The 12,845-nt window shown below is 52.2% G+C and overlaps 1 protein-coding gene across 1 annotated transcript in view; it reads right to left on the reverse strand.

Moving 5' to 3' along the window:
* SFXN5 (sideroflexin 5) overlaps positions 1-12,320 on the reverse strand; it is an 83,165-nt gene extending 70,845 nt beyond the window's left edge. The window contains exons 1-2 of the mRNA XM_088128783.1: positions 12,213-12,320; positions 3,949-4,017 (exon numbers count right to left, since the gene is read on the reverse strand). Of these exons, the coding sequence (XP_087984909.1) occupies positions 3,949-4,017; positions 12,213-12,269 (126 nt within the window). The 5' untranslated portion in view covers positions 12,270-12,320. The remainder of the gene's footprint in view (positions 1-3,948; positions 4,018-12,212) is intronic.
* Positions 12,321-12,845: the final 525 nt, after the last annotated feature.

The following is a 12,845-nucleotide window of genomic DNA, read 5'->3' on the forward strand; positions in this document are numbered from 1 at the left end:
ATCCTCATCCAAAAGGGCATCAAACAAGGATGTATTCTTCCCCCATACTGCTTAATTTGTATTTCTGTGACACCTCTGAGGATTTTGCTAAGCCAGAATTTCATCCTCCATCTCTTGCCATCGCACCATCTCTATTCTCCTCTATGCTGATGACTTGGCCCTTCTATTTGTAACACAGGTGGGTCTGCATACCTGCCTTAAAGCTTTACCATTTTATTGTCCTATGGAAACCTTGAAATTAAATGTCCTCAAACTAAGGTTTTAGTATTCTCAAGAAGGTGCTTCAAGGCTCCAGCTAGTGGGAAATGTATTGACCAGGTGAAGCACTTAGGTGTCCATTTTCAACCTTCCACCTGCTGGACTACAAGCGAGGGAGCTTAATATAATAACATTTGAGTTCTTATATTAAGCTCCCTCGCTTGTAGTCCACCATTATTAAACGTGCAAGCCAACACAGTAACAACTTCGCCTAAGAAGCAATTAAATTATTTAAAGTTCTGGTCTGATGCTATATGGTGCTTAGTTTTGCATCTGCAAGGATACCACAAGCTTCAAAGTCATCCAATTAAAATCCATAAAGGCCATAATACGAGTCCCTTAATCAACTCTCAATGCTCTCATACAGCTAGAATTCAACTGCATTTCCTCTGAGGACTCGTCTGAGACTTTGTCACCTGGTCAAAGCAAATCCTTTGGGAGACTTCCTTGGTCCACCCTACCTTGTTAGACAGGTTTGTTTCTTCCCCAAGGAGACAAATTAATCATGATTTGGCATCTTGTGGCTTTTCTGTTCTGGCAATATCCACCCTCGGCCTTAATAAAAATTAGGTGAATTTAAGCAGAAGATCTGGGACCAGGACATCTAAATTGATAGAGCCAGAATTTCCCACATCCATGCCACTGCAGGTCCTACCACCATCACCTGAACTATCCCAACTTTTTTTTTTCATGTTGTACACGTTTGACAAAGGAGACTTTTTTCCCCTGGCCCAAACTGATGTGCTACCATTAGGATGTCAAAGGACAGACAGACCGTCCTTCCTTGCGTGAATCGCATTTGTGCAGGCTTTAATATGGAGGGTGAACCTGGATCATGTGTGCTGCTAAAATGCCCAGTTGTCAGAAAATTAATCTGTTCTTATGCTCATGATGTTGCTGATCTCCTTATAGGTGACCAATTTCCAGATGCCTCCAAGAAGGATGCAAAATTTCTATCAGGACCATGGCTTACAAAGTCATTTTGTCCCTTCCTTGCATTATTAGTGGTTTCAGGCTTGTCTTTCAACCCTCCCTCTAGATGTACACATGCAATCTTTGGTATCTGATGTAACTTTATGACTGGTCTTGGATTGTGAACAAATCAACTACTGTACTCACAATTTCCATTTCCAAAGCAGGCAACAAACAGCTGGAGAGGACTATGCCTTTTGTACTCTCTGGAGCAGGGCTTTTCAACTTTGGCAACCATGTGTAGATCTCAACTCCCAGAATTCCCCAGCTGGTATGCTGGCTGGGGAATTCTGGGAGTTGAAGTCCACACATCTTGAAGTGGCCAAGGTTGAAAAAGACTGCTCTAGAGCAAGTAGTGCCTCCCACATTCTGCAATTATAACTGCCTTTCTAAGCCTTCCCTCATGCGCATGACAAAACTTTGCCTGGGTGTTTGTGATGTTTGAGTCCTGGGTAGTGATAATTAATTTTTGCTAGGTAATTACTTGAAGGATATATTAAACTCTGGCATATTTCAGGCTGAATTCAGCTGCATAAATGAATACGAGGCTCCAAAGAGTGACAACCACAACTTAAATGTGTTTACACAGGAGGTGCAAAAAAAAAAAAAAAAGCAGGTTTTCCACACCCCCAAGTCCTGAACAATCCATCTGAATGTGTCAGGCAACTGGGTGGCTGGAGAAATCGGGGAAGCTGGCTTCTTCTCTCCGAAACCCAGGGCTGTGGATGAGGGCGGTCCTGCTGGGGGCTTAATCCCAGAGGTGTCTGGTCGACCTCTGTGGTAACAGGATGCTGCATTCAGTGGGAGTCATCAGATCCAGATCCAGCAGCACTCTCTCGCTCTCTCTTGCACGTGCACACACACAAAAGAGCTATTTAATAAACCTCCCCAGGTATTTATCTTCTTCATCCTCCCATTCTGTCTCCTCTCTCTCCGTTTCTCCCTCCCTCTCGCATACATACACACACACTTAAAAAAATTGGGAAAAAAATAGGATCTCTGACTGGTCCCCAAGTATATCACACTTTTCATCAGGGACTATGATGTGTGAGAAATTAATGGAGATAAATAAGCTGAACAGAATTAACTGATAAGGGAGAACAAAAATTAAGTGTGGTTCGGGTGAGAAATTAACTGCTTGCCATCCGTAAAAAAAGGCTAGTAATCAGGTCCAAATTTGCACTTATGCATATATTAGTAAATTAACATCCTGAGACTTTTAATCCTTCCACAAAATGTTGATATAGCTAATTATTTTGGAGCCATCACACACACACATTTTATCCTTCTTAGTTCCTAATCTACTTCATGCCCAAAAAGTGAAAATGCATAAAACTATTTAACAATATTAATATTCTAAAGTGTTAATTGCATAGTAAGCAGCAGAATTCCTGCAATGCAAAAGGAATTTCCCCACAAGCTCCCTCCTCCCTCCATTAAGGATCTTCCTAATCTTGGTTTTGACGTATGTCCTGGTGTCATTCCTCGATGGGGCAGGTGTCGTTCCCTTTGCTGGGCCTGCAGCAGGTTCCTCCAGGGAAACGCCCCAGGGTCCAGGACTCCTGGCCGCTGAGAGGAATGGGGATGTGCAGGGCCGCTGTCCCCGGCGTTGACATGGCAACAAGTCTCCCACCAGGTTTCTCCTGAAGCCCCTGTTCCCTCGTTGGGACCCCGAAGCCTGAGAGCACTTTCTGAATGAGTGCCCGCTGCCCCCCAGAGCAAGGGCCAAGGCCGACCCAAAGGTGGCAGACAGAGAGAGGCCCATCAAGGTGCAAGTCATTCTTGCAGCTGAGCCCTTCCGCTGGCCCTTGGGAAACGCCCAGGTGCAAAACGCCACACTCTCCCAGTCCAGGGATCTGAAAAGAGGAATCTGGTCTTCATCAACGTTGACTATTACTGCTGCCTGCCTTGCAGTGCACCGGCTCTTGCCCCCAGTTATTACTACTTCCCTAGAAGCCTCATGTCTTAGAAACGGGGGGGCTAATGCAAAGTGAAAACTCAAGCTGTTGTTATCATTATTATCATTTATTAAACGTATGTGCCATCAGAGACTTTGGGTAGCACATAACTGATTAGGGAAGGGGATAATAAGCATGGCCCCCCTGCTCCTTGGAGGCTGGGCCCCGCTGCAACCGAGGGCGTTGCAAAGCAGCGAAGGAAGTCGGCAGGGAGGGGGCTGGATGGGGGCAGAGAAACCTTAGCCACGGGGTCTCTTAGTCCCCCCCACCTTACAAGGGAGGTGCTCTGGAGGAGGAGGAAGAGGGGCGATCCCCAAGGAAGGGCCTGGAGCTCTCATGCCCAGTCAAAGCAGTGAAGGGATGGCCCAGACCCATCCCTGCAGGAGGAAAAGCTCGGCTCGCCAGTCAGGCCATCGGGCCACTGGGAAGGGGGCAGGCCATGGAGTATTTGCAAGTGCAACCTCCCCTCGTGGCAGAGAACTGCAGAGAGGGCCATCGGATGATGGATGATTTAGAAAGCAAGAAATGGTTAAAGGGGCCTAGACAAGAGAAGCCCAAGGGAGAAAGCATCACTTGCCAGGTTTAGATCTGTGAGGGGCGCGCACAGAGAACAGCTCAGCAAGTCAGAAAAGGCAACAAACTCTGTTCACAGAGATTTAAACTGGATACAGCATCAGAGGAGGACTTTTCGCAGGGAAAAAGCCAAGGAAGCATAAAGGAGTGAAATACCCTCACTCAAATCAGGCTGCAGAGACGTTACCTTCGTGACAAACAGGGTGCGGGGATCAATGATGTCCAGGAAGTGTCTAAATCTCCCATAAAATGAGGCCTGTGGGGGAGAAAGAACACCAGGATCAGACCTTGGAGCACCACTTGCCTGCAAGGCCGTTCCCCCTGGCCAAGCAGCCTCCGACCGACGGAGGGAGCCAGGAACGCCTGGCAGCCCTTGTGCTGCTTCTACGTGCAAGGCAGCTGTGGCCACCACGGGAAGAGGCTCAGCACCTGGCCACTCTTCTTGCCAATGGGCCCGTGGCTACCAGCCCACCCCCTCCGCTGCTGGGGCTGCAGGTGCAGGTTGCATTCCACTCATGGCTCCATCCCCCACCCCACCATGTTACCGCTGACCCAGGGCTCCTGGGAATGGCTGGAGCGACCACCCCTGGGCTCTCAGCATCAGGGATGCAGTTCCCAAGAATCTGTCTTGCTCCAGAAGGGGAAAGGTACTTGACTGTACCACTGAGCACGGAAGTTCAGCTCAGAGGCAGCTCTTAAGTCGTTCCTACCACTCAAAGCCAGGGTATTCCTCTGCGGCCCTCAACCCCTTTTGCAAACAGCCGTGGCCTCAGTTGAGATGCCCAGGCATCGCCAGGCAGAACACCATGAAGAGGATGAGGCCGGTGCCTTCAGAAAGAAAGCAGGAGATTGCCCTGCCACCCAGTATGCCAAATCTTCCCCCCTTTTCAGAGATAGCCTGAGAAATGGCTGGGTGGCCCTTCTATGGAGCTCCCAAGAGCCCCCCCAGCAGAGCAGGCAGTGGCGCGGCAGGAGGTGAGGGCACCGGTGGTCCTGGCCCAAAGGCTGCTGCTCCCAGGCCCAAGCCCCCCTCCTCTTCAGCCTCCCAAGTGGGAGCCCTCCGTCCCCTGACCACGCCACCAAGAGCGGAGTTCGAGCATCCGTCTGGAGAAGGCTGCTCCGCTCATGTGGCGCAGATCCACCCCAGGCAGGACTCCCAGCATTCCCTTGGGGCTCCTGCCAGCACAAACGCTGCTCAAGGCTACGGACAACATTCCTCCCTGGGCTCTGAACCCACGAGCACGCCAGCCGCCACCACATGACAACTCTCACCGGAAGGCAACCAGCAGCTCTGTGCCGTTCCTGAGGGGCACACAGACAAGGTCACATGTCCCTGGCCCGACGGCTCCCACAAAGGGGTCACCCGGATCAGCAGTCGGCCCTCACCCAATAGGCATCCCCTTGCCAGCCTGTGTGGGTCGCAGAGCCCTGGGCTGCTGGGAGTTTTGTTCTGAGGCACGGCAGATGAAGGCCTTCCAGCAGCCCTCCACGCTGTGCCCACCGCCCCCGAGACACACCCATCCTGCGCTGCTCCACACCAGGCCCCTTCTAGGAGAGAACCCTTGCGCCTCCAGACCCGAGCAGGCGCCAAAGCCATCCTGTGCGCACTTCAAAGCATTACCTTGTGGCCATTCACAATCGTCTTTAACAAGGCAATAGCAGCGGAATTCATTCCCTCCCACGCCCTGTCCAAGCCTGAAGAGTTTAAAGAAAAACTGTTAATCAAACGCTGAAAAAAAAATTATAATTGGTTCAGAACACCTCCAGCTTCTTCCTCTCACATGGCTTGGCTCACTTACAAAAGAACAAAACTAATTAAGCAAATCTTTTCATAAAATAAATTAGTTCTGGGCAGAGACACAGCAGAAAACAAAGCAGCCGCTCTTGTTAGCTAACCGAGCAGACAGCTGGCCTGGCTCTCCTCGCCTGTGGTACTCCTACCGCCCATCAGACTGTCCCAGAACCTGCTCCGAGGACTTCCTCCAGGGAAGATGCTCTTCCTCTGCACTCGGGCTCGCACCCCAAGTCTGGGACTGCTCCCTCGCCCATGGCCACCGGACGCCCAGGACCTGCTCCTGGCTGGGCCCCAGAAGCTGCATTTCCCCCCTGGGCCCAGTCAAGGCTTCCCCTGAGCCACCCAGCTTCACCCCCTGAAGAAGCCACGCCCCCCCCTTTGCATCTCAGTGAGCTTTAGGAGCCTCCCAATCTCAGGGTCAGAACAGCCAAAGACCACCATCACCGTGACCTCTGTGGCTGGTCGGACAGCCACGGACTGCTGGCATATGTTTCCAGCAGTGGAGCTTCCATGAGATGAGAAGGGTCGCCTTAGCTTGGAGAACTGACCCACACTGAAGGCGTGTGGCCTTCCAAGGAGACCAAGGGAGGGTCCTGGACAGACAGGGACTGGGAGACTCGGGGGGGCAGGAGGAGGAAGAGCGATGACACAGCCAAAGGCGGCGAGTGAAGGAAAGCGGCAAAGCAAAGCAGGGCACAAAGGTGGTGCCTTGCACAAGGAAGCTTGCGGGGGGGGGGGGGGCAGAGAGGCAGGGCAACAAAGCTTTATTGCTGTAAAGGGCCGAATTATCTACCTTGTTTAGTCTTCAGGCACCTTGAGCTCATCCGAAGGCAAAACAACCCAGACCTGAAGTTTGAAGTGGCTGCCTGTTCGTGGCAGAGCAGGCCCAAAACCCAAAAAAAGAGGCCGAGGGGGTGGTGGGCAGGGGGCCCAAGAGAGGCGATAAATGCCCAAAGCCTGCCTGGGAACGAACTTCTCCAGACCGAGCCTTGCCTGGAAGGGGTCTTGACACACAGCTCACCCAAGTGACTCATATTCCAGAGGCTTGCTTTTGAACCTGCTGATGGGGGTTTCTTTAAGGCTGGGGCTGGAACAATGCACCCCACGCCTTGCTCACAACTGTTTGCTGAACCAACATTTTTCCTGACCGAAGTCAGTCCAGTCTCCTGCTACGAGAGTTTCTGCTTCGGAAATAGCTCTGTCTAATTGCAGCTTAATTCTTTCAAGGAAGACGGCGCTTGCTATTTATACACTGCGCCTTGGAAACTAATCTGAAAAGTGCTTCACATGGCGCTCTGCAATCCATTCAATTATCACTGGGGGAGCCGGAGAACCCAAGGATCTCTTCCTAGATTGGGGTTCGTGGGGCTCCCACGGCTGTGCCAAAACCTTTCTGGCAAAGGAAGATCTCTCATTTCTCAGTAAATGACTAACAACAAATTAAGTAGGTTTTCTTCTGCTCCCAGGGCCCGATGAAAGCTGGGCTCATTTAACCCAGGCACTCTGTGGCCAAAGCTACTTGGGACCTCCATGCAGATGCAAACTCCCAGCATCAGAGAACCAGGCAGCTTCCCTCACTTGGTGCCCTCCAGATGTCCTGGACTCTTCAGCATTTTAGAGCACTCTGCATGCATCCCTATAACCTCCCTAGGCTTCTCCCATTTTTCCCTCTTGGAAGAACCGCGCCTTCACTATCTCATTTTATTGGGTTTCCCATCCTCCCTGGACATACTTCTTCAGGACTTCAAGAGTGGAAGGGGCCGACCTTCCCTCAAAGTTCATCTATATCTGCTCCTCCGAACGCCAGCGTGCAGGACTGACTCTCCTCTATTCCTCCTCCCCACCGACTACAAATTCCAGAACGACACATTCACTTTGCCCCAAGATGCTGGTCAGCTTCCCTTCTTCAAGCAATTCCTCCCTGTCCAGGTAGCAGCCCCCTTGTTCCTTCTTCCACCTTCAGCCTAACAAACGGCCTTGTCAGCAAGAGGATAAAAATCTGTTGGACTTCTGACTCTCAGCAGAGTTAGTTCCCAGCAGATGTCAGGGTAATAGAAACCCCTCATTATCACTATGTCATGCCTCTTTGAGAGACTGGTCATTAATATCAGACCTTCTCCCTGCCCGCCCAGGTAACCTATAATAAATTTCCACCATGGTGTCACTTTACTTCTTCTCTTTTTTCTTACCCAAATACTTTGAACAGGGTTTCGATGGTCCAATTCCTGAATTTCTGGGCAAGTATATATTTTTTCTTTATGTGATGTGCAACATTCCCACCTTTTCTGTTGAGCCTGTTCCTCTGGAATTAATTGTAGTCTATGTGCCAATCAAATTTCAGTGATGACTATCCATTATCTTTGACTTCTTGAGTTAGGGTCTCTATTTCTCCATGTTTATTTCCCATACACTGTGCACGGAGCAGAGACATCTGAGGTTTTGACTACCAACTCATAGCCTCCAGAAGTGTTTTCAATATCTCTTCTGGATGGGTCTTTTGCCTGCACATGGATCAAGAGGAAAGTTATTAGTGAGTTTAGATAATCTTGGAAACCTGTTTCACATTCCCTGTATGGGGACCTGGAAGACCACACATTTCCCACATCATACCAGGTCTGCACACATCCTCCTCGGGTCCCTTTAGCAAGGAATCATCCACTATCACAACGTACCTCTTCTTTCTCAGGGTGGCTCTTGAGTTTTTTCAGTCCTCGTGGCCCACATGTCTTCTACGATATCCCACAACGTGGCCTGTTCAGATGACTGTAAATCATCCTCTAAGAGGGAGCACCTAGAACTGGTTCTAGAGCTCCACTTGCAGTGAGGGCCTCTCAATCTTGCGTCTTTGGCTCACATTCCTCTAAATGTTTGCTTCTGCCAAAGAAGGGGGTGGGATGCTCCTGTACTCTCAGGCTCTCTTAACTTCTTTGCCCCTCCTAGAAAACATCGGCTGTCCTGTCCAGAAACCTCTCATCTGCCCCAATGCATTTTATAGAATCCTAGAGTTGGAAGGGGTCTTCAAAGTCTTCTAGTTCAACCCCTTGACCAGGGCAAGGCTCCTCGGATCATTCCACACAAGTGACTGTCCAACCTCTGTTTGATGATGCACCCACAACTCCAGGTGGCAGGCTGTTCCACAATAGCTCTCATGGTCAGGAAATTTCTCTTTATTTCAAGCTGGGATCTCTCTCTGTAAAGTTCCTGTTGATGTTTGTCCTACCCCTGGGCATGAGAGAGAATAAATCCACAGCTTTTCCCTGAGGCAGCCCTTCAAGTATTATGAGTGTCATCATGTCTCCTGTCAGACTTCTCTTTAGGCGAAACATACCCAGTTCTTTTAACTGTTCCTCACATGATTTAGCCTCCAAACCCTGCACCATCTTTGTTGCTCTTCTCTGATACTCTTTCCAATTCCTCAGTGTCCTTCTTGTATTGTGGAGACCAAAACTGAATGTAGGATTCTACGTGTGGTCTGACCAGAGCAGCGTAGAGCAGAACTGTGACCTCTGTGATCTTGACATTCCACCTCTGTTGATGCAGCCCAAGACCATATTGGCTCTTTTGGCAGCTGTGGCACACTGCCTGTTAATCTGTGGTCTACCAAAACACCCAGACCCAAGTGCAACGGCTGAGCCAGGTATCACTTTTCCTGAACTTAGGCATCTGGCTTTTCCTACCTAATGCAGAACTTCATATTTCTTGCCACTGAATAGTATTTTTTTTCCAAAGGAGCCAATATTCACGTCTATCAAGATCGCTTTGAAGTTTTGTCTTCTGAGGTGTTAGCAGTTCCTACCAGTTTGCAGTCATCTGCAAATTTTATGAGCATCACTTTGATCCCATTTAAGTCATTTATAAACATGTTGAAGAAGAATGAAACCAAGACAGAACTGTAAGATACCCCATTAAGGATCCATTAAGGACCAAGTGTTGGGTATGGGTGTTCAACCAACTGTGACTCCATCTGGTGGTGAGACTATCCATCCTGCACTGTTCTATTTTAACAAGGAGGCTATGGTCAACCTTCTCAAATGTCTCAGTGAAGTCTAGTAAACCCAATGCTTTATGATTTTTATAGGATTTTCACAGATGTTGATGTTAAGCTGATTGGTCTATAGTTTCCTGGGTCCCATTTTTTAAAGAGTGGAACATTAAGTCTTCTCCATTCTTCTGGCATTTCCTATGTACCCCCAGCATTCTCGAAGAGTACAGTAGGTGCTTCTGGGATCACACTTGCTACTTCCTTTCACACCTTAGGAAGTAATCCATCTGGGCCTAGGGCGTGAATTCATTCAAAGCACCTAGCTCTTCTCTCATCACTTCCTTGCCTATTTTGATCTGCCCTTCTCTTGTTCCCCAGAGTGACTCTTCCGACAAGTCAAACTGCTTTTTCCTTGTGCAAAAAGACAGATGCAAAATAGCAATTATGTCATTCAGCCATCGCCCTCTTCTCCAACCAGTGGGCAGATTGCTTCCTTGACTTCTCTCCTGTTCCACACATACCCAAAGAACTCTATGTTTTTCACAGCAAACCTTAGCTCCCGCTGAGCCTTAGCCTTCCTGACTTCATCCTTGCAGATTCAGGCTGATATTCTGCTTTCTTTGTTAAACTTGTCCTTTTTCTCAGTTTACAGAGAGCTCTTGGTGCAACCATGGTGGCCTCATTAGGTGTCTCCCATTTCATTTCTCTTCGGAATTAATTGTGTTTGGGCTTTAATTATCTCATTTTTCAGGGTTTCCCAACTCTCCTCAATTGTTTTCCCCCTCAGGACTTTCATCCACAGAATCCTTCCTAATTTTGCTCTTAGCTTGTTGAGATCGGTTCTCTTGAAATCTAGAACGCTAATCTGGCAACCTTCTGTTCTCCCTGCCTGTGACACGGTGAATTCTCAGTGGAGCAGCTCTTCTCAAGACCCTTCCCCTTCTCCTCCAACAAAGACACAAGCTCGCGCTTGCATCGGGGTATCATTTTTCAGGCAGGAAGACCCATTTTGCAGGTTACGATGCCGCTTCCCTGGCTGTCTGGGGTGCCCGGAGCCTTCCCCACCTCTCCCCTCCCCAAATTTCCATGCAACCCCTCCCTGTTTGCTTGCTAGGGCTGCAGGATGCCAAAAGCTGCCCCTTTGGAGAGAAAGAACGTGGCGAAAAGAAGTGGGGGAAGCATCTCTTCCTTGCCAAATTCTGCTTGCTCTTCCTGTTCATTCACTCGGTGAGGTGAGTCAGCCCAGAAAGGCTCCAGAAGGGTTCCGCAAGCCCTTCCAAAGGGACCAGCCCCCATCCAGCAAAGGAGCAGAAAAGCCTCGCGGAAGCAGCACCCATTTCACCAGGCCCCTTCAGAGAGTTCAAGGTCAGGAGGAAACACCCTGATGTTCTCCTTGATTGTTATCATGTGGGAATCTTGAAGCCGGAAGGTAATTTCACATTTATGAGCAAAGTCCGGGTGTTTAGCGATATATACGCAAGCTGAACTTTGAATACAACCCATCGCAAATATAGCTGTAAAAATGTCTTCCTGGCGTGGACCAGGAAGTAGGATCCTGCTGCAAATGCCAGTGGCCGATAGACTGATCAGGAACCAACAGAAAGCGATTCGTTCTGTGCTTCAGAACGGCAGATCTTCACCAAAGGCGGAACAGAGACCCCATCAAGCCAGCGTGGAAAACACACCAGCAGGCACCCCCGAATCCTTTGCTCTAGAAATGCTGGCACTGCCAGGCGTGAAGAATACCAGGCAGGCCCTGGTCAGGCCGCAGAGGAAGGAGGGGGCTGCCTTTGGCTGAAACTCCCCGCTTCTGCAACCCGCCAAAGGATTCGGTGCCCCAAAGGCCACCCCCCACTGGCAGAGGGTCGCCGGAGGAGGAGGGCGGGCCCTGGTGCACAAGGACGGCGGAGTGCCACCCAAAGAGGAAGCCGCGGAGGGCGCCCGGCCTTCCTCTTGCGGCAGCACGTCGAGGGGGCCCCGAGCGTTGGCAAGCGCCCCGGGGCTTCCCTGCCCTTCCGGAGCCGAGAGACTGAGAGCAGAGCCACAGCCAGAGCCGCCCGGCGGGCCCCGCGGGACCCCCGAGCTGCGGAGCCCCCGGGCCGGCCGGGGGCTGAAGGGGCCGGCGCCCCCCGCGCCCCCTCCTGGGGCTCAGCGCCTGCGCCGGGCTGGGGTGCGAGGGCACGGGGGGCTCCCCCCGCCACCGCTCTCCTCCCGCGGGGTCGGGAGGGGGCGCGGACTTTAGTCTGTGCCCCCAATCCCGGCACAGCTGGCAGGGCGCTGCCTCTTCCAAAAGACGGGCCCCCGGCCGAGAAGGCGCTGCAGCGCCCCACTGCGGCGCCCGGGTCTCTGGGGGCCGCGCGGCTCCCCCGGCGGAGCGCGCACCCAACACCCTTCCCGCACCGAGACTCGCACTCGCCACCGGCGGAGCAGCCCCGCCCCTCGGGGAAAGCAACCGCCAATCAAAAGCCCTTCTCGCAGCCAAAAAAGGGCGGGAATTCCAGAAGGCAAGCGACAGCGGCGGCGCCCAATCAGCCGGCCGCCTCGCCGCGGGGGGCGGGCTCGCCGCGGGAGGCGCTCTTCCTCGGCGGTGGGGCCCCCGGGCGAGGGGCGGCGAAGTGCTCGCCCAGCACGGCGCCCCCCCTTCGATGCCAGCGCACGCAGCCACGCAGCCCACCTGCTCGAAGCGCGGCTTGCCCAGTTGGAAGGCCGGGTATCCCGCGCTCTCCGCCATCCCCTCACGGCGCCACTTCCAGCGTGCGAAGTGTTCCTCGCACCTCGCCCCGCCCCCTGGAAGGGCCGCCGGCCCCCGATTGGCTGAGGCGCACCGCAGCTCCCGCAGAGCCTGCTGGGGCGCGTAGTTTCCTCTGGCGTCGCAAGGACGGCAGCCGGACGGGCGTGGCTCCGCCTTCTGCGCGCGAGGGGCAACTTGGGAAGCGTAGTTCTCCGCTGGAGTCGTGGCGGCGGCGGCCGTCCGCAGCCTTCCCCAAGGCGGTCCCCGCGGGCGCTGAGATCCCTTCGAATAGACCAGCCAGCGGGAGATCCTGGGAGCTGATGTCTGGCATGGCTTGGAGGCACCCACCGAGAGAAGGTGCTAGTCCTCAAGAAGCCCGGCGAGCCTCTGCACCTTGAGGGCGGGCTTTTGAGGAGGGTGCCGGACCCCCGAAGGGAAGCCCCGTCCCACCCGCGAACCCCCTGGCCAGCCCAGCCCAGCCCAGCCCAGCCCGCCTCTTCTGCAGGTGCTGGGCAGTCCTGGCATGAGGTGGCAAAGAAGGCAGTGCCCCCCCGCGCAGCCAGTTTAAGAAAAAGG

This window comes from Python bivittatus, unplaced genomic scaffold, assembly GCF_059951505.1.
Source record: "Python bivittatus isolate LINGU-HERP-01145 unplaced genomic scaffold, Pbiv_v1 ctg000740_np1212, whole genome shotgun sequence".
Classification (NCBI taxonomy): Eukaryota; Metazoa; Chordata; class Lepidosauria; order Squamata; family Pythonidae; genus Python; species Python bivittatus.